Genomic DNA, 20,012 nt, shown 5'->3' on the forward strand with positions numbered 1-20,012 from the left:
CCAGGGGCCCGGCCCAGGTGGGCAGGAAGTGGGTGGGCAGGAAGGTCCCGAGCTCCCTGCCTACAGGCCATGGGGCCCTTTCTCCCCGAGAGGTGACTGCTCTTGGGGTAGGAGGCCTCAGGCAGGCTCTGCCCCACTCGCGCCGTGCTGCATGCAGGCGGGCCAGCACAGCCGCCCTCCGCGGACCTGGTCCCACCCCTGAGGGCGGCTGTGCACCCCTGCTCCCACCTGGCACTGACCTCAGCCCTGCAGGCCCCTCTGGCTGGCATTAGGGCTCTGCCCCACCCACAGGTGCCCGAGAACTGTTCCCTCCAAAGGCGTACAGACTGCCTTCTAAGGACGAAGAGAGGGCGGTGGGCAGGCCGCCCTCTCCCCAACTCAAGTGCCCAGAGAGCCCCACACCCAGGACGCAGATGGGCAGCCATGACTGGGCAGGGGCCGGGCACCACACTGACCCATAAGGGCACCTGTAACCCAGTTCGTGAGGCTGGCTGTCATTGTAGTGCCCACTACCATGAGGACCAGACTGACCCGGACTGGCCCAAGGGCCCCTCAGCTGACAGGCCAGAACGTGGCTGCCCTGCCCCTGGGAGCTGCAGGCACCAGCGCCCTGCCCATCTGCCAGCCTGGACTGTTTCCTGGCTCAGCCTCATGTGAAGGGCTGGAGGGGGGATGTTACCATGCAGTTCTGGGGTGTGCACACCTGACCAGGGCAGTGGGGCCTCCGCCTGCCTGGACACGGGGGAGCAGAGGAGCTTGTCCTTCTGGGGAGGCCGCACAGCGGGAGGACAGGAAGCAGCAGGGCCCTGGGGGTGCCCACGTGCCCGGGGAAGGCTTGGCGAAGACAGGCCTGAAGCACAGAGGCCAGCAGGGCATAGGGCTGCCCATCTGCTCCTGCCTAGGCTGGCCGCAGGCGTTTATTCCGGGAGCTGTCCGCAGCGCGGCCAGGACTTGGGCCGCCTCCAAGGCCGGCCAGGCTGCCGGCTGCCCTCCAGCAGATGTCCGGGAGGTGGGGACGAGCAGGCTGGGCCAGGCGCTCCTCGGCCCGAGGTCTTCTCGCTGGACCCCAGGCATGTATCTTGAGGGCTCAAGGAGCCCCTCACCGCGCGGCCGGCTCGGCCCCAAGCAGGAGCCAGCGCGCTACGCAGGTCCCCGGCCCACCGCGCGGTCCCTTTAAGTGCAGTCCCGCCGGCCGCCATCGGGGGCAGCACCGAGCGGCCCGGCAGCCTCACGCCGCTGCCTCGAAGCTTCTGCCGGTGCCGGGGCCGCGGCGGCGCGGGGGACGGCGGAGCGCGCGCGGGCCTGCGCAGACCGCCGGGCGCGGTGCGGGAGCACCGCCCAGGTAAGGGGTCCAGGCCGCTGCCCCGCGGATCTTCTGTGAGTGCGGCGACCAAGAGGACGGGGACGCTGTGCCTTGGAGGACGGCGGTCCCCACCCCCGGGGGCTCGGGGCTGGGCCGGGCTGCGCGCCGGGGAGGGCCACCCGCCGGGCCCCTTAGGCCTGGGACCCCGGCGGGGGCGGACCGTCCCATTGCCAAGGGAAGGGGTGTCGCCCAGTCTGGCTCCTCGGGGGCCGTGGCAGCTCCAAGGCCGGGCTGTCACCTCCCTGGGGCGGAGCCTCATACCCTGTCATCCAGCCCCCGGTCCTGGCCTGGCTTCAGGGTGGGAGGGGGATGGGCCTGGAAACCAGGGACAGGTGGGTGGGGGTGCTGAGATGGGGACAAGCACTGGGCCTGGGTGTCTCTGACCCAGGGGGGCAGCTCTGCTGGCAGGAAAGCCCTGGCACACCGGGGACACAGAGGGTCAGCCAGACCAGAGACCCTGCCAGGTGAGCACCCAGCTCGCTTTTCCGAGCTCACCTTGGAGCATGCTCCCCCAGCCTGTGAGGAGGTGGAGACCCCGTACCCGTCTGAGCCACCCCCCTCCACTCCTAGCCTCTCTAGGCTTTGGGCACCCAGAGAAGCCGCTGGCCCAAGTCTGAACGTGGGCCTAGTACAGAGGGGTGGACCCCAGCTCAGCCTGCATGCGGGGGCATGGAACCTCAGGTTTCCATGGAGCTCTTCCGTGATGCTGAGGGGAGGGCCTGCCTGAGAATTGCAGGTGGCAGGGGCTCGATCCACCCACCGCCCTGCCTCCCCTGCTGGCGGCCTCCTGGCCTGCTGCGCCGCTCAGGGACCTGGGGGCAGCCTTGAGCTCCTTGAGCTCACACACCCCCACGTGGTCCAGCAGCCAGGGCCTGGTTTCCGCTGCCATGCGCTCGCTGCAAAGATTGGGGGGTCGCTCTCCCAGCCTTGTCATGACAGCCCCAAAGAGCTTGGTGAGTTTCAACCACCCCAAAAAGAGGGAGAGTCAGAGGCGGTTCCTGCAAAGCAAGGGGAGCTTTGGGGCCCAGGTATGAGCTCCGGAAGCACGGCTGTGGCCAGCGCCACACGGAGACTGAGGGCAGGGCAGCAAGCCCATGAGCCTCTGTGCCACGCCTGGGCCTGGCGGGGCCACTTCAGGGCCTGCAGGGGCCTCTGCGCTGGGCCTTGACACAGTGCTGGGGGACGGCTGCATGTCCAGCTGCGCCAGTTGGGGGGGGCAGGGGGTGCAGGAGGCTGGCTAAGGTTGCTTAAGGCTGGGGCCAGGGGCTTCAGACTGCAGCATGGGGGGATTGCTCTGCATTAGGCGTTAGGAGCGGGCTTCATCACCTGCTTTATAGGAGCCAGCACCTTAAAGCAGTCTGTGAAGGCCCCAGTGAGCACACAGTTGTCCCACCTGTGGGCACCGGTGGGGTGGTCCTGGGGTCACTCTCATTCTTCCTACCCTACTGCTGGCCTGTCCCTGAAAGGGGGTCTACCCCAGCCTGCCAGCGGTCACTAGTGAGCACAGGAGCTCGGGGGCCGCTGCGATGACGTCCCCTTTCTGGTCACCCACCTCCTCCCAGCAGAAAGTGGCCCAGAAAGGATGGTGTGGAGGAGGGGGCAAGACCCGAGTGGCTGGACAGCTGGGCGCCCCCTGCAGGTGCCTGGGACGCCGGCATGGAACACGGGCCTGTGGCCGCAGGCCTTGGCTGCCTCCCGGGCTGTGCCCCAGGTAAGCCGGGCCAGCGCTGGGGGTTAGCGGGGCCTGGGCTGCAGAGGGGCCGCCCTGACCCGCGTCTCCCCTCAGGGCGAAAGCCCCGAAAGGCCGAGTGAGCTGACGCCTGGAGACTTCTTTTAAGATGACCCGCACCGACCCGCCGGATCTGCTCGTGTCGACCGTGTACCAGGACATCAAGGTGGCGGCCCCGGGGCCCGTGTCGAGGCCCCCGCCATGTGAGCGCCCCATGGCCCGGCCTGCAGCGCCCGCGCCTTTCAACAAGCGCCACTGTCGAAGCTTCGATTTCCTGGAGGGGCTGGACGGGGTGGCCATGGAGGCCCGCCCGGAGGCGCCGCCTCCGGAGCCCGCCGCGCCGCGCGCCCGATCCCGCGACGGCGAGACCCGGCGCCGCGCCCGTTCCAAGAGCGCCCCCCGCGCGCCCCCGAGCCTGGCGCCCGCGCCCGCCTCACCACCCGTGCTGCCGCGCCGAGGCCGAGAAGCGCAGCGAACGGCGCGGGCCGACGCGTCGCCCCGCCGGGAGCCCGCGTACCCCGCGCTGCGCGCGCTCGCCAACGAGCTACACCCCATCAAGCTACAGCCGCAGCGGGGCGGCCCTGGCCGCATCGCGCCCCTCTGCGCTGCAGCCAACCGCTGCGCGCCAGCTGAGCCACCCGCGGGGCCCGCCCCCCACGTCCGCTGCCGCCTGGACATCAAGCCAGACGAAGCGGTGCTGCAGCACGCCGCCCGGGGCTCACGGCCCTGCGGGCCTCCCGAGCCCGCGCCCTGGCCCCGCGCCGCCCCGCAGCTCCACGGTCTTACGGTGCCCGGGCCTCGCCACGTGGCCCTCTCGCGCACCCCCACCCCCAGTGACTCGTACTGCACCGACCCCCGGGCGCTGTACTGCGACGGACCGCTCCCTGGGCCCCGGGATTACGCGGAGCGCCGGAGTGTGCCCTTCACCACCCCGCCGGGGCCCACCCAGTTCTTCTACACGGAGGAACCAGAGGGCCACCCTGGGGGCTTCATGGCCAGCCCTGGCCCGCCCTTCGACGGCTACTATCCCAGGCCTTTTCTGCCCGAAGAGCCCCCGGGGCCCAGTCCAAGACGCGGGAGCGGCTACTACGCGGGAGAAGTTCGAACCTTCCCGGTCCAGGAACCACCCTCCCGCTCCTACTACGGGGAGGCCCCCCGCGCCTACGGCCCGCCCTGCGGCCCGCGTTATGCCCCCGAGGAGCCTCGAGCCCGCCCCGCCGCCCGCGCGTTTTACACTGAGGACTTCGGGCGGTACCGCAATCGAGAAGCCCTGACGCGGACTTATCCACACCCGCGAGGCAGCCCGGCCTGGGGTGACTGGGGCCCGCGGCCTTACCGCACCCTGCAGGTGGCGCCCCCGCCGGACCCCGGCCCGCTGCTCGCCTCCTGGCACGGAGGCACGGGCACCAGTCCACCCCGGCTAGCGACCGACAGTCGCCACTACTCGCGCTCCTGGGACAACATCCTGGCATCTGGGCCACGCCGCGAAGACCCCTTGGGCCGGGGCCGTAGCTACGAGAACCTGCTGGGCCACGAGGCGCGGGAGCCGCGGGGCACGTCCCCCGAAGGCCGGCGCCCGCCCGTCGTCGTGAACCTGTCCACCTCGCCCCGACGCTACGCGGCGCTGTCCTTGTCCGAGACGTCCCTGTCCGAGAAGGGCCGTGTTGGGGAGGGCCCAGGCCGAAACTGGTACGTCACACCGGAGATCACCATCACCGACAACGATCTGCGCGCCGCCGAGCGCCCGGCCGCCAGGAGCTGGGAGATGCCGGGGAGCCGCCCCCGCCAGTCTCAGCCCGCCGCCCCCGACGGCCCCGCCTCTGGCCGCCAGCGCAGCCTCGAACAGCTGGACGAGCTCATCACTGACCTGGTCATCGACTCGCGGTCCCCAGCCGGCCAGGCGCTCGAGCCCACGTCCGACGGCCTGGGCCGCCAGCTGCGGCGCCTGCTCGACTCGCGGCCCTCGGGGCCCGGGGGCCCGGCGCTGGCGCCGCGCTCGCCACCTGCGTCTGCCGGTAGCGCCGAAGAGCCCGCGGGCCAGGGGCAGGCGGCCGACGCCTCCCCTGAGCCCAGCGCCGACGAGGACGACCTGATGACGTGCTCCAACGCGCGCTGCGGGCGCACCGAGACCATGTTCAACGCCTGCCTCTACTTCAAGTCCTGCCACAGCTGCTACACCTACTACTGCTCGCGCCTGTGCCGCCGCGAGGACTGGGACGCGCACAAGGCGCGCTGCGTGTACGGCCGCGTGGGCAGCGTGTGCCGCCACGTGCTGCAGTTCTGCCGCGACAGCGGCCCGGTGCACCGCGCCTTCTCGCGCATCGCGCGCGTCGGCTTCTTGTCCCGCGGCCGTGGGGTGCTCTTCCTGGGCTTCCCGAGCCCCGGCTCCGCAGACAACTTCCTGCGCTTCGGCCTCGAGGGGCTTTTGCTGTCGCCCACCTACCTGTCGCTGCGCGAGCTGGCCACGCATGCGGCCCCACTGGGCAGCTATGCTCGGGAACTGGCGGCCGCTGGGCGCCTCTACGAACCAGCCGAGTGCTTCCTGCTCAGCGTGTCGGTGGCTGTGGGCCCCGGGGCCACCCCGCCTGGCGCCCCTGCCAGGCCAGTGCCCGCGCCTCGCAGCCCGGGACCCACGGTGCGCAAGTTCGCCAAAGTGGCGCTGGCGGCCGGCAGCCCAGCACGGCCCCCCCCCGCGCGGGGCCGCGAACCCGACATGGAGACTTTGATCCTGACGCCGCCGCCCGGCACTGCGGGCCTAGACCAGGACGGCGAGGCGGGCCGGCGAGCACGCGAGGTGGCCTTCATTCACATCCAGCGAGAGCTGCGGCTGCGCGGCGTCTTCCTGCGCCACGAGTTCCCGCGCGTCTACGAGCAGCTCTGCGAGTTTGTCGAAGCCAACCGGCGCTTCACGCCCACCACCATCTACCCCACGGACCGGCGCACCGGCCGCCCCTTCATGTGCATGATCATGGCTGCGTCCGAGCCGCGCGCGCTCGACTGGGTGGCCAGTGCGAACCTCTTGGATGACATCATGTGAGCCGCGGGGGAGCGTCCGGCCCCGCCCAGTCCACCCAGGGCCCACCCTGAACCCCGTCAGGTCCACCAAGCCCCGCCCAGTCCACCCAGGGCCCACCCTGAACCCCATCAGGTCCACCCAAGCCTCACTCGGTCCACCAGGCCCCGCCCACATCGCCGCGAGCTCCGCCCCGTCGCGGTCTCCAGAAGCGCCGCCTTTCCCCCCCTTCCGGCGACAACCCTCCCAGTCCCGCCGGGCTCTTTCTCCCCCAGTTCGTCCTCGGGGCTCCCTAGAGGCAGGTCCTCGACCGCTTGGTGCTCCCCGCTGGGAGGTGGGGTGGGTCTGAGGACCAGCCCGCCCTGCCTTTGCGCGGAGGGGTCACTACTGCAGACCCGACCGCGCGTATCCGACTCGTCCGCCCCCTGCCCATCTGCAGGGCCTCCCCGGAGCCTCTCCAACCGCGGCTCGCCATGGTCCAGGAGCCCGATTTGACCAAAGCCTAGTCCTGTCCCTTTAAACACACCCCCCCCCCCCCACCCGCTTCCTGTGGTCTGGGATGCACCCTGCTCAGAGGCTTTTCCTCTCTGGAGGACAGACACGCTGATTGGTCTCGGTGTGTCCGCACCCCGAGCACTTCCTGGCCTGGTGGGCAGGCAGGGCCGGCGGGGACCTGCGTGGGGCCCTCGCAGACTGGGTCAGACCTCGGTACACTGACGGTGCTGCCCGCCCTGCCGCAGGGGTTGGGACAAGCAGCAGTGAAGGGGTACTGGGGGTGGGGGGTCCTCAACCAAGGCACAAGACACCCAACCAGAGGGGAGGAGGTCCTGGGCCGGGGAAGCGGAGGGAAGGGGCGCTGGCCAGAGCTCAGACCCGGCAGGGCGTGGGTTGGGCTGCCTGCTCTCACCTGGTCGATGGCCCCAGGCGTGCGCCAGAGCGGCCCTAACCTCACAGGCGGGAGCAGGTGCAGAGACTGGGTGAGCGCGAGCGGCCGAGGAGGCCCTCCAGTTGGGACCCTATCAGTAGCCCTAGTGAGGACCGAGGAGGAGGTTCGTCCCCAGTCTGGAGCAGGGGCGGGAGCAAGCTACTTCCACAGGGCGGCGGTCCGTCAGAGGTGTGGGGGGGGGGGGGCGCAGTTGCGCAAACGCCCGCGCTCTAACTCGCTCTGGCCCCGCCTTGTGGTGCTGGCTGGACGCTTGAGGCTGGAGTGCACGCTCCAGTGTCCGTTATCCCCGCTCTCGTCGAGGGGTGCCCGCTGGCCCTGGCCCGAGAGGGCGAGGCCTGGACCCCGGAAAGGCCTTCCTGAAGCCCCAGGACCCTGTCAGGGCCAGGTGGTGGGAGGCATCGATTCAATTAAATTGTGGGCCCCACCCCCCACCTCCGATCGCTGCCCGCACCCCCGCGCCCATCTCCTCTCGTTCCTTCACCTGCCTGCGCGCCTGCCTCGGCTCCGCGCATTCGCACCGGCCACGCGCCCCGCTTAGCCCCTCCCGCCTTCGCGGCCTCACAAACTGGCCGCCGCGCCCCTTGCCCAGGGGCCTCCGCCTTCGGCCCCACGCGCCGCCCAGGAAGGACCCTGGACTGGGGTTACTTCCAGAGGGGGAGCGCTTTTGAACCAAGGAAAATATAACTCGAATGTAGCCACTGCTGCCTCGTTTTTTGTTCAGAGTGGGTGCGACGTTGAAGATTTTCGGAGCCGAGGGGGGCGGGCCTTTGGAAACGGGTGGGAAACCACTGAACAACGTGGAGTGGGAGGGTGGAGAGAGGGGCTCGGACTCGGTGGGGATGCGGTCTAGGAGACCGTGGGACTCGGTGGGGACAGGGGGCGGGAGACCGCGGGACTCGGTGGGGACCGGGGGACGGGAGACCGCGAGACTCGGTGGGGACGGGGCCCGGGAGACCGCGGGACTCGGTGGGGACGGGGCCCGGGAGACGGTGGGACTCGGTGAGGACGGGGCCGGGAGACCGTGGGACTCGGTGGGGACGGGGACGGGGCCGGGAGACCGTGGGACTCGGTGGGGACGCGGGGCGGGAGACCGCGGGACTCGGTGGGGACGGGGCCCAGGAGACCGTGGGACTCGGTGGGGACGCGGGGCGAGAGACCGTGGGACTCGGTGGGGACGGGGGCCAGGAGACCGTGGGACTCGGTGGGGACGGGGGGCGGGAGGCCGTGGGACTCGGGGCGGGAGACCGTGCGACTCGGTGGGGCCGGGGGGCGGGAGGCCGTGAGACTCGGTGGGGACGGGGACGGGAGACCGTGAGACTCGGTGGAGACGCGGGCGGGAGACCGTGGGACTCGGTAGGGACGCGGGCGGGAGGCCGTGGGACTCGGTGGGGACGGGGCCGGGAGGCCGTGGGACTCGGTGGCGACGGGGCGGGAGACCGTGGGACTCGGTGGGGACGCGGGCGGGAGGCCGCGGGACAGCACGGGGAGTACCCGGGCGCGAGGCCCTCAGATACGCTGCGGGGACCCAGGAGGAAGCCGAGGGCAGCGCGCGTGATCTGCGGAGGGAGTCAGGGCCAGCGCGCGCCCCCTGCGCCTCGTGGGCCGCCCAGCCCCGCCAGAGGGGCCCGTCAGCCGCCCCCGACCCCCGGGCAGGGGCTTCTCCGTGGGCTGAAAGATATCCGCACCCACTCCCGGCTCCTTGTTCCCCTTTAAGGGGAGCTGGCGCGGTCACCGCGCTGCAAGGAGCTGGGCCGCGATTGGCCCGCCTGTGCCGCCGGTCGGCCGCACGGTTGGCTGAGGCGCTGGGCCCGGGCAGCATGCCCCCGCGGGATTGGCTAGCGGCTTCCAGGCCCCGCCCCCCCGCGCCGTCAGCGCAGCCAGGGGTCGCATGGGGCAGGGCCGCGGGCCGCAGGGCGAGCGCGCTCCGGGAACATGGCGGCGGCGGGCCTCGCCCAGATCCCCGACGTGGACATCGACTCCGACGGCGTCTTCAAGTATGTGCTGATTCGAGTCTATGCGGCGCCGCCCTCCGGGGACCCGGCCGTGGAGACCAAAGAGATCGTGCGCGGCTACAAGTGGGCCGAGTACCACGGTGAGGGCGGGGCGGTGGGCCGGGGGCGGGGCCTCGGGCTCTGTGGGCGGGGCCAGCGCGTCTGGAGCGGGGCCGAGGGCGGGGGTGGGGTAGACCCTGTACCGGGTCTCCTCGCCGGCTGGCTGGGTGGCAGGGAGGCATCCAGACTGTCCTGGAGACGAGGGGCTGCCGTGGCCCGACCCCCACTCCTAGTCCCAGGGCCCCTGCCCAGGCGCACCCCCTCCTCCCTTTTCTCCCGTCCGGAGAGTCTCCTCTCCTGGGGACGGGGGCTGCTTAGACCTGGGGGGCCGGGGTAGGGGATGCGGGGGAGGGCCTCAGACCCCCTCCGCCCTGGCTGGTGCTGAGCTTCCCTCCCATTCCAGCCGACATCTACGACAAGGTGTCAGGCGAGATACAGAAGAAGGGCTATGACTGCGAGTGCCTGGGGGGCGGGCGCATCTCCCACCAGAGCCAGGACAGGAAGATCCACGTGTACGGCTACTCCATGGTGAGCCCACAGCTGAGGGCCCCAGTCCTGGCTGGGGAACACCCGGCCCTTCTCAGCCACAGAACCCTGCCTCCAGGGCCCGCAGCCTTCCAGTTTCCACGCGGCATGACCCAGGAAACATAGGGGGTGGGAGGGAGCCACTGCTTGCCCCCCGTGGGCTGTGTGCTGTTCCTGCCCCAAAGGCCTGGCCGGGCCACTGTCCTCCAGCACTTCGAGGCTGCCAGCGCTGCGTTGGAGCTCGGATGCCTGCCTCTCCCTTCACCACTCTACCTGCAGGGTCACAGGGCACCCAAAGCTGGCTCGGCCTCTGGCTGGAGGGCCCTCCCTCCAGGTTGGCTCACTCGAGGCCACACTTCCCCAGGAGAGTGGCTTGGGTGGCTAGGGGGATGACAGCCTCCTCCACAGCTGGCTCCTGGTGTCCCTGCTGCCTGGGGGCCCCCAGAGCCAGAACCGGCTGTGTGAGAGCCATCTCCTTTTGTCAGGGTTACGGTCGTGCCCAGCACTCTGTCTCTACTGAGAAGATCAAAGCCAAGTATCCGGACTACGAAGTCACGTGGGCTGACGACGGCTACTGAGGCCCACTCGAGGCCCGCTCCGTCCAGCAGCCCACTCAGAACTCTGCCCTGAAAACCCCTCCCAAGGGACCGGACTGCACCCCCTGGCACTTTGCCACCCTGGCCAGGCCTCGGTGCCTGGGGCTCCCTCTCGGGAGAATTAAAAGCATCGTCAGCTCTGCTGCTCCCTGAGCTCTGTGTGTCTTGGCGTCTGTGTTCTCAGCTCACCTCGCTGTACTTCCAGCTAGTGTGGGTGGGTGGCTGAGAGCTAGAGGCTGCCCCTCACCTGGATCTGCCCCAGGGGCCCAGGGAGTGGCAGTGCGCACTCAGCCCTTTGGGGTCTGATAAGGGGGCCCTGGCCGCTGCCGCCGTTTATGGCCTGATTGCTTCTCCGTGCACCTGCTGTCCGCACGGTCATCTGGGAAGAGGCCTGACAAGCCCTTATGCAAGGAGCTAGGGCCAAGTCCCTCCAGCCTGCGGAGGCGGGGGCCCCTCCTGGTATGGGGTAGGGGCACCAGCAACTCCCATCTTGGCCACTGCTGACTGAGGTCACAAGTAGGGTGGTCTGTGGCCCCTCGACTCCAGAATTGGGGCCGCTGCCTCAGGCTCCTGCTTCAAGTGAACCAGGTGTCAGGCATGGAGCCCCTCTCCCAGGACCCTCCTCCTGGCCGCTGCAGGAAGCAGAGGCCTGCATCACGCTGCACCCGCCTCCTCTGGACTCCAGGGCCCTCACAGGAGCCTCTCCACACAGGCGCCGTCGTCACGCTTTTAAAGATGAGGAAGCTGAGGCTCAGGTTAGACAAGCTCCCAAGGCCGGACGGCAATACACTGGGCAGCGCCTGGCTCCAAATCCTCCACTGGGGTCAGTGCTGCGAGGCCCAGAGCCCCTCGGCTCCTCTGGACCCTGTGCCTGGCTGCGCCCAGCCCACACCACACGGCTCGGACACTTTTTGACGAGAGAACAGTCGTTTTTAAGCAAGCAAGTGAAGAGGAGCCACAGGCCGAGTTTCGGGCAGGGACGATGTCCCTGGTCGCCAGGGTTGCCCCTTTCCTGTGCAGGGAACTCAAGCCAGGTGCGTGGTTTGCACAAGCGGCGTTCGTGCCCGGCTGAGTTGAACTCTGCGGGACCAGAGGCCCCAGGAGGAGCAACTAAGGCTTGTGCCACTTGGCACTGTCTCCAGCGGGGCCTCCACCAGATGGCTGGGCAGGAGTGGGCACCACGGCTGAGGCCCGACCTTCGGCCAAAAGGGGGCCAGGCAGGTGGGAGCCCCCTGTGCCGGGGCCTCTCTTCCTGGGTGCACTTACAGCCAGGTGTTCATCCTTGTCAGCATGGGGTGGGGCCAGCGAAGGGCTGCAGATACAGAAAGAGCTGAGCCAGGCCGGCAGTCAGAGCAGAGTCGGCCTGCGGGGCCTCGGGCTGACAGCCAGGCAGAGTCCCCACCAGGCTGGCCAGGGCACACAGCGCCCCAGGCCTCCCTGCCTCGGGCCTGACCATGCCTCTGCACGGTCATCTCCTGCCCGCCGTGGTCATGCTCCTGGGTGAGTTGCCGGGCCTGGCTCCTGAAGCAGGAACGACAGGGGGCCCAGCTGCTGGGTCTGCAGGGAAGGAGGGACGTGGGCCCAGGACGGCCTGCAGTCCGGACGCCGGGCGAGCCCTTGGGGTCCTGGGGACAGCCTCGCTGGGGTGGGGATCCGAGTCCAGCCCGCTCTGGGTGTAGGCTGGGGGGCCTGGGCCGCAGCCCCTCCCGAGTCGTGCTGGGCTCTGGTCCTCCCTGGGGAGGGACCCACGTTGGGGATGGTTGGTCCCTTGCACACCCAGGCACCCCATCCTGACAGCCAGCCTCTCCTGGGCCCTGACAGGGACCCCTGGGGGCAGTTCTCCGTGGTTTTCTGGCCCCCTCCCTGCACAGCCTCTTGGCCCGGCCCCCACATGTCCCAGGATGCCTGACTCTTAGGGGTCTCTGTCCTGGGGAACAGCGGGGCCTCCCTACCCCAGGCCACCTGGCTGTCTCTGCTGGCAGCAGGGTCCCCCGGCTGGGCCTGGGTCCCCAACCACTGCAGGACCCCCCGCGAGGCCGTGTGCAACTTTGTGTGTGACTGCAGGGGCTGCCCCGACGAGGCGCAGTGCGGTGAGCCGGGGCCAGGGGGGCAGCAGCGGGGCCCACCCTCGTGGCCACCCCGCCTGACCCCCTGCCCTCCCAGGTTACCACGGGACCTCGCCCAGCCTGGGCACCCCCTTCACCTGTGACTTCGAGCGGGACTCCTGTGGCTGGCGGGACATCAGCACTGCGGGCTACCGCTGGCTCCGAGACCGCGCAGGGGCCTCGCCAGAGAGGCCAGGGCTGCGCGCGGACCACACTCTGGGCACTGACCTTGGTGAGGCCTGGGTGGGGCTCCATGCTATCCCCAGCCCTCTGTGCCTCCCGCCCCATCTCCTGACCTCTCGGCTGGCCAGGCTGGTATGTGGCAGTCGGCACACACCGAGGGAGGGAGACGGCCACCGCGGCCCTGCGCTCCCCTGTCCTGCACGAAGCCGCCCCCACCTGCGAGCTGAGGCTCTGGTACCACGTGGCCTCAGGAGGTGCGCACCCCATACCCCGTGACCCGAGCCAGGTGGCCCAAGACGAGGGGCGCAGAGACGGGAAGGTGCCCCCAGGGTGGGCAGGGGTCCTGGGGTGGGCACAGCCACGGGCCTGGGGGAGGCCTGGGGCCTGAGCTGCCCCCGGACCCCTCACTGCAGATGTGGCCGAGCTGCGGCTGGAGCTGACCCACGGTGTGGAGACGCTGACCCTGTGGCAGAGCGCAGGGCCCTGGGACCCAGACTGGCAGGAGCTGGCGGTGCCCACTGGCCGCATCCGGGGCGCCTTCAGGGTGAGATGGGCACGCTGGACGGTGGGGCCGTCGGGGAGGGTCTGGGCCCTGACTTAAGGACTTCGCTCACTCCAGGTGACCTTCTCTGCCACGAGAAATGCCACCCACAGGGGCACTGTGGCCTTGGACGACGTGGCCTTCTGGCGCTGCGGGCTGCCCAGTAAGGTCCCCCGGCCGTGGGCCCACTCCTGGAGCGGGGAGGGGGTCAGCAGGAGGCCCTGGTCAGTGGCCCCGCCTGGGGACTTGGGGCAGGTGATGGGTTAACCCTGCCCCCAGCCCCCCAGGCACACTGCCCCCGGGGGCACCACCGTTGCCAGAACGAGGCCTGCGTGGAGCCCGCCCAGCTGTGCGACGGGGAGGACAACTGTGGGGACCATTCGGATGAGGATGCGGCCCCCTGCAGTGAGTGGGACAGGGGGCTGACCCTTGGCACCGTCCTTCGGGGGCTGAGACAGCTGATGTCCACCAGAGCTTGGGCCGTGAGCACAGGCCTGGGCGGCCCAGGGGCCAGGCAGGAGGCCCCACTCGACAGCCGGAACCCCCTTGTCCCCCAGGACACTACATAGCCACCGATTTTGAGATGGGCCTCGGTCTGTGGAACCACTCAGAGGGCTGGACCCGAAATCACAGTGCCGGCGGCCCCAGGTACCCCGCCTGGCCACGTGGTGACCACACCTGGAACAGCGCACAGGGTGAGGCCTGGGGACCGCCGCCCGCCCTGCCCCGCCCCGGGACCCCCCCGCCCCAGCCTGCCGCCCCGACCCAGGCCTGCCGTCTCCCCAGGCTCCTTCCTCGCATCCGTGGCCGAGCCCAGCACCCCAGCGGTCCTCTCCAGCCCCGAGTTCCAGGCCTCGGCCCCCCACAACTGCTCGGTGAGTGGGTGGGAGTCACAGGGCGCGGCCCTGGCTGCCCAGGCCCTGTGGCGTCTCCGCTAACCGTGCTCGGCCCCTGCTAGCTCGTCTTCTATCACTACCTGCACGGGTCTGAGGCCGGCTGCCTCCAGGTGTTCCTGCAGACGGCGAGCCCTGCGGCGCCCCAGACCCCCGTCCTGCTGCGCAGGCGCCATGGGGAGCTGGGGGCCGCCTGGGTCCGAGACCGAGTTGACATCCAGAGCGAGCACCCCTTTCGGGTGAGGCTGGTGAGGGCAGCATCGTGCGGGGAGGTCTGGGGCCCCTCAGGGAGTCCCATGTGGGCCCCTCCACCATCTCAGGAGGAGGGCAGGCCAGAGGACGGGAGGGGCTCCCTGCAGAGATGCCCCCTGAAGGGCTGGGTGTCCAGCAAGAGCCAAGGACGAGGTGTGGATTCTGGGGAGAGGACTCGGGGGCAGACTGGCCTGGGGATCACAGAGGGGTGCTGGGGCGCCCCCGACCCCATCCGTCCCCAGATCCTCCTGGCTGGGCAGACAGGCCCGGGGGGCGTCGTGGGCCTGGATGACCTCATCCTGTCCAACCACTGCAAGCCAATCCCAGGTGAGCCTGCTGGGCACCCTCACGCCCCACCCTGGGAGAAGCACAGGCCCCGCCAACCCACCTGACCCCCGCGCTGGCCCACAGAGCTGGCGGGTCCACCTCCAGGGTGCTGGGCCCCAGGCCCCTGGCCCCAGCCACCCAGCCTGCGGCCTCGGAGCTTCTGCGAACCCGGACACTTCTTCTGTGGGGACCTGTGTGTCCCCCCGGAGCAGCTGTGTGACTTCCAGCAGCAATGCCCGGGGGGTGAGGACGAGCAGGAATGTGGTGAGCCGGCCAGGGGCCTCCCCTCCCTTCCCCCAGCCTCCCCTCTGGGAGTGGCTGGCGAGGCCCCAGGCCCATCCATGCCCCCTGCCCTTGCAGGCACCACGGACTTCGAGTCACTCTCAGGCGGGGGCTGGGAGGACGCCAGTGTGGGGCGGCTGCAGTGGGTGCGCCTCCCGGCCCCGGACAGGGGGATGCCCAGCCCGGACGCCCACGGGGCTGCTGGTGAGGCTCCGCCCGGGACGGCCTGGGGCCTGCCTTCCAGCTGCCCCCTCTCCTTAGGGAGGGCACTGAGTCGGGGTCCCTGGGAGGAACCAGCTCTGAGGCCTGCTCTCCCCAGGGCACTTCCTGGCTGTGCAGAGGGCCTGGGGGCAGCTGGCCGAGGAGGCCCGGGCGCTCACACCCACCCTTGGCCCCTCGGGCCCCCGCTGCGAGCTCCGCCTGGTTTACTATCTGCAGAGTCACCCCCGAGGTACCACCGTCCCTTTGCGCCCTCTGCCCCGTCCTGGGGTGGGGGGTCAGAGCCCCCGGGCGAAGGACAGGGGCAGGACGGGCGCCCACAGTGATCCCTTGCCAGGCTTCCTGGAGCTGCTCGTGGTGGAGGGCAGCCGCCGCGAGCTGGTGTGGCAGGCCCTGGGCACCACCGCTGGGGGCTGGAAGGTGGACAGGGTCCTTCTCGGGGCTCGCCGCCGGCCGTTTCGGGTGAGGAGAGCGGCCTGGGGCAGAGAGGGGCCCCCGCGGGGCCTGCCCTGGCTGACGGCCTCCTCCCTCATGCCCCACGAAGCTGGAGTTGGTTGGGCTGGTGGATTTGGACGGCCCCGGGCAGCAGGGCGCAGGGGTGGACGACGTGACCCTGACGGGCTGCAGCCCCACAGCAGCCGCTGAGGAAGACTCAGGTGCTTCCCCCGGGTGCCCGGCCCCCCACCCAGGCCTCCTCGAGGGGCCCCCAGGAGCCCCCTCTCCAGGAGCCAGTCTCCCCGACCCTCTCGGCACTCAGGAGGGGTGTCGGGGGTGCTGACCCACCTCTGCCCGCCCCCAGAGGTCTCCTGTAACTTTGAGCGGGGGGCCTGCGGCTGGCACACCGGCCACCTAACAGATGCCCACTGGCACCGGGTCGAGAGCCGTGGCCCGAGGTACGACCACACCACGGGCCAAGGTAAGCCAGGGTGCCCAGGGGGCAGCTGCTAGACCCCGCCTGCTGGAGGCAGAGAGGAGCGCGGGGCTGAGCCCTCCAGCCTGGGCCCACAGCCCAGCGCCTTGCACCCCCGCAGGCCACTTCGTGCTCCTGGACCCCGTGGACCCCCCAGCCCGGGGCCCTGCTGCCCACCTGCTCACCCAGCCCAGGGTGCCCTCAGCCCCTCAGGAGTGCCTCTCCTTCTGGTTCCACCTCTTCGGGCCCCAGATCGGTGAGGCCAGCAGCTGGGCAGGGCCTCAAGGGAGCCTCACCGGGGCCCCAAGTCCTGCCTCTTGCTCCCTCAGGGGCCCTGGGAGGGGATGAGAGGCAGGGGTTAAGGCCTTATTCCCTCCCCACCAACCCCCTGTCTCTAGGGACCCTACGCCTGGCGATGAGGCGAGAAGGGGAGGCAGAAACGCACTTGTGGTCGCGGTCTGGCACCCACGGCAACTGCTGGCACGAAGCCTGGGCCACCCTCCACCACCAGCCGGACTCGGGCGCCAAGTACCAGGTGAGGCCCAGGGCGTGGGTGCGGTGGGTGAGGCGAGGCCCCAGCCGCTGACCTCTCTCTGCCCCCCAGCTGCTGTTTGAGGGCCTCCGGGATGGGTACCACGGCAGCATGGCACTGGACGATGTGACCCTGCGGCCCGGGCCCTGCTGGGCCCCCAGGCGCTGCTCCTTTGAGGACTCAGCCTGTGGCTTCTCCGTGGGGGGCCGGGGCCTCTGGACACGCCAGGCCAACGCCTCGTGGGGCCCCCACGCTGACCACACCACGGAGACAGCTCAGGGTGCCCACTGGGGTGGGGCAGTGGGCAGACAGGTGGGGCGGGGAGGGCGGGGCGGCGGCCAGTGGGCTGACCCTGCCACCCCCCAGGGCACTACATGGTCGTGGACATGAGCCCGCAGGCCCTGCCCCGTGGCCACGCGGCCTTGCTGACCTCGGAGGAGCAGCGGCCCCTGGTGCAGCCCACCTGCCTGACCTTCTGGTACCACCTGAGCCTCCGCAACCCAGGTGAGGGGCTGCTGGGAGCCGGGGCCGTGGGGTCCCCTCAGGAGGCCCTTGGGAGCCCCCCCACCACAGGGGCCTGAGCAGGCACCCCTGCCACGCTGACGGGGCTGGCTGCTCGGCGGCAGGCACCCTGAGGGTCCACGTGGAGGAGGCCGGCAGGCAGCAAGTACTCAGCGTCAGCTCCCGCGGAGGGGCCGCCTGGCGCCTGGGCAGCGTGGACCTGCAGGCCGGGCAGGCCTGGAGGGTGAGTGGAATAGGGGGCCCTCCTCACCCCAAGGGCTGTCTAGGGCGCAGCAGGCACGACCTTTGCCCGGTGCCCCCCAGGTGGTGTTCGAGGCAGTGGCCGCCGGCGTGGAGCACTCCTACGTGGCACTGGACGACCTGCTCCTCCAGGATGGGCCCTGCCCCCTGCCAGGTGGGCGCCTGTGGCCTGGCTCCTGGTGGTCCTGGCTCCCTGCCACCCCCACAACGCCCGGCCTGACCTCCACACCCGCAGCAACGGTGCCCCAGGGGTGGAGGGCGCGGGGCATCACCCTCACGGCTGGCCCCTGCAGCTTCCTGTGACTTCGAGGCTGGTCTTTGTGGCTGGAACCATGTGCCCCGGCCCGGCCTGGGCGGGTACAGCTGGGACTGGAGCAGCGGAGCCTCGCCCTCCCGCTACCCGCAGCCCCCCGTGGACCACACCCTGGGCACAGAGGCAGGTGGGTCCAAGGCAGGAAGGGCACCCAGAGCCACACACGCCTCACCCCAGCCTGGCCCGCCCAGCGCCCAGCGGGGTCAGAGGCCACAGATCGGGGCGCCGGCTCCATCGGGTCCGCTGGGCACCCGCTCTCTCATCCCCAGGCCACTTCGCCCTCTTCGAGACCAGCGTGCTGGGCCCAGGGGGCCGAGCGGCCGGGCTCATCAGCCAGCCTCTGCCCCCCACCACGGCCTCTTGTCTGCGCTTCTGGTACCACATGGGCTTCCCCGAGCACTTCTGTGAGTGAGCCAGAGCCCCGGGGTGCGGCAGGGGGTGCCGGGGCCGCCCCACTCTGCCTGAGCGTCTTCACACCCTGCTCCCAGACCAGGGCGAGCTGAGGGTCCTCCTGAGCAGCGCGCAGGGGCAGCTGGCCGTGTGGGGCGCGGGTGGGCGCCACAGACACCAGTGGCTGGAGGGCCAGGTGGACGTGGCCAGTGCCAGAGAGTTCCAGGTGAGGCGGGTGCGCCAACCCGGAGCCCTTGGGCGGCTCCAGCCCTCTCCCCGGCCCACGCAGCCTCTTCTCCCTCCCGTCAGATTGTGTTTGAAGCCACGCTGGGCGGCCAGCCGGCCCTGGGGCCCATTGCCCTGGATGACGTTGAGTATCTGGCTGGGCAGCGGTGCCAGCTGTCCACACCCAGCCAGGGTAAGCCCTGCCTAGCGGGCCGGTTCTGCTCCAGGGCAGGGCCTCTGTCAGCCCCTGGGTGGGTGGGTCATGCCCTTGCCTGAGGGACCAGGAGAGCCACAGGCCGGCTGCCCTTGCTGCGGGGCCCCAGCCCGGGGCCGGGCCATCCCGGGTTCCTGTGCCCCCAGGAGCGGGGTGCCCCCGGCCTCTGCCCACTGTGCTCTAGCTCCCGGTAAGGCCAGAGACCACAGCCGCCCTCCTGCTGGAGCCCTCGCTGGGGGCTGTGACTTCACGATAAAGGGGGCATCCAGCCTGGGGCTATAAGCCCCGGGTTTGCAGCCCTGTGCCTGCCAGGGCCCAGCCTCAGCCCGTGACTGGTGACTTCAGAGGGGACCTGGAAACGCCAGGCTGTGGGGCAGCCATGCCGGGCACCCTCCTCGAGCCTGGGTGGGGCTGAGACAGGACTGGGATCCTGGGTCACGTGCCCTGCGGCCCGCAGGAGATGGGGCGGCGGCCGCGGTGGTGCCGGCTGCGGTCGGCGGCACCCTCCTCCTGCTCGTGCTGCTGCTGCTGCTCGGGGTTGCAGGCCGGCGCTGGCTGCAGAAGGGGGGCTGCCCCTCTTGGGGCAAGGCGGACACCGTGACCCCCGGCTTCGACAACATTCTCTTCAGTGCGGTAGGAGCCCTGGGTGGGGGTGGCGGGTGGGAGCCGGGGGTCGCTGTGTGCTGCCCCACACTCAGCCTGATGGTGCACAGGGCCCCAGCGGCCACTAAGCTCCTCCCCTGCCCCCTAGGACCGCGTCACCCTGCCAGCATCAGTCCCCCACGACCAGTAGACGAGCCAGAGAAGACCTCAGCTCCTCACACGAGCTCACCGGCCACCGGAACCCCGGGCCAGGGACCAACAGCTGCCTCCCCTGCCAATACATTGAGGCCCTGTGCCCATCACCCTCACGGGGCTGCACCCACAGACCAAGTGTGGTCCCAACCCCGGCAACATACGCCCCAGCCCACAGGGACACCGCCCCGCCGGCCGGGGTCTGCCCGTCAGCAGGAAGAGTAGTTCCTCAGACCCGATCCAGTCTACCTGAGAGCACACGCTTGGGGGCCCCTCCCGTGGGCCTCAGTGGCTCAGGAAACGGCCAGGGGCTCGAGGCACCTGGAGGCAGCACTGCCCCAGCCCAGGCCAGAGGGACCCCCCAGGGCCCCACCTCACTGGGCTATTCCGTATCTGATGAAAGACAGAAACCCCACAGGTTCAGGCAGCAGACAGTAGCAGACACTCGTCAGGGTCTACGGTGGCCGGGGCTGGACTGGCGGGGGGTGCTCCCATCTGTCCAGAGTCCCAAAGAAAGGCCCCCGTGCCCGCCCTGCCAGGGCCAAAGCCCCCGTGCCCGCCCTGCCAGGGTCACAGTCCCCGTGCCCGCCCTCCCAGGGTCACGGTCCCCGTGCCCGCCCTCCCAGGGTCAAGGTCCCTGTGCCCGCCCTCCCAGGGTCATGGTCCCCGTGCCCGCCCTTCCCCGGTCAGAATCCCCACCCACCGGCCACCCCCATGTAATAAAAGGAGCAGAGTCTTTCTAACCCAGGGACAGTCCCAGGTCTGATCTTACACACAGGAGATTCAGACACCACCCACCCAAGTCTGCGGAGGCCCCCCGGCTTGGCTGTCCTGGAGGGTGTGACG

General features: G+C 70.4%; 3 protein-coding genes across 5 annotated transcripts; all 3 read left to right on the top strand.

Moving 5' to 3' along the window:
* The first annotated feature begins 1,275 nt into the window (after positions 1 to 1,275).
* AJM1 (apical junction component 1 homolog) lies at positions 1,276 to 7,749 on the top strand. 3 transcript variants are annotated; one of them, XM_027556863.1, is made up of 3 exons: positions 1,276 to 1,342; positions 2,926 to 3,074; positions 3,150 to 7,749. In XM_027556863.1, the coding sequence occupies exon 3, from the start codon at positions 3,202 to 3,204 to the stop codon at positions 6,127 to 6,129; it is 2,928 nt and encodes a 975-aa protein (XP_027412664.1). In that variant the 5' UTR covers positions 1,276 to 1,342; positions 2,926 to 3,074; positions 3,150 to 3,201; the 3' UTR covers positions 6,130 to 7,749. The 3 variants fall into 3 exon arrangements, with proteins under 3 accessions (XP_027412664.1, XP_027412663.1, XP_027412665.1); XM_027556862.1 differs by having other exon boundaries at positions 1,301 to 1,342; positions 2,929 to 3,074; XM_027556864.1 differs by lacking the exon at positions 1,276 to 1,342 and adding an exon at positions 1,349 to 1,827 and having other exon boundaries at positions 2,929 to 3,074.
* Positions 7,750 to 8,775: 1,026 nt separating this feature from the next.
* On the top strand, positions 8,776 to 10,376 carry PHPT1 (phosphohistidine phosphatase 1). The gene is made up of 3 exons (XM_027556896.1): positions 8,776 to 9,143; positions 9,506 to 9,630; positions 10,113 to 10,376. The coding sequence occupies exons 1-3, from the start codon at positions 8,984 to 8,986 to the stop codon at positions 10,203 to 10,205; spliced, it is 378 nt and encodes a 125-aa protein (XP_027412697.1). The 5' UTR covers positions 8,776 to 8,983; the 3' UTR covers positions 10,206 to 10,376.
* Positions 10,377 to 12,132: 1,756 nt separating this feature from the next.
* Positions 12,133 to 19,914, top strand: LOC113900889 (apical endosomal glycoprotein-like; the record flags this gene model as incomplete). The annotated part of the gene is made up of 28 exons (XM_027554504.1): positions 12,133 to 12,313; positions 12,387 to 12,560; positions 12,640 to 12,765; positions 12,925 to 13,055; positions 13,131 to 13,215; positions 13,332 to 13,457; positions 13,610 to 13,747; positions 13,839 to 13,927; positions 14,011 to 14,184; positions 14,440 to 14,524; positions 14,609 to 14,788; positions 14,885 to 15,010; positions 15,126 to 15,257; positions 15,363 to 15,487; positions 15,570 to 15,681; positions 15,825 to 15,941; positions 16,057 to 16,191; positions 16,334 to 16,470; positions 16,540 to 16,747; positions 16,834 to 16,971; positions 17,094 to 17,212; positions 17,293 to 17,383; positions 17,523 to 17,669; positions 17,812 to 17,946; positions 18,031 to 18,158; positions 18,242 to 18,350; positions 18,829 to 19,004; positions 19,123 to 19,914. Coding segments are annotated over 28 exons (3,666 nt in total), but the record flags the coding sequence as incomplete, so codon positions are not given.
* Positions 19,915 to 20,012: the final 98 nt, after the last annotated feature.

This window comes from Bos indicus x Bos taurus, chromosome 11 (assembly GCF_003369695.1).
Source record: "Bos indicus x Bos taurus breed Angus x Brahman F1 hybrid chromosome 11, Bos_hybrid_MaternalHap_v2.0, whole genome shotgun sequence".
Classification (NCBI taxonomy): domain Eukaryota; kingdom Metazoa; phylum Chordata; class Mammalia; order Artiodactyla; family Bovidae; genus Bos; species Bos indicus x Bos taurus.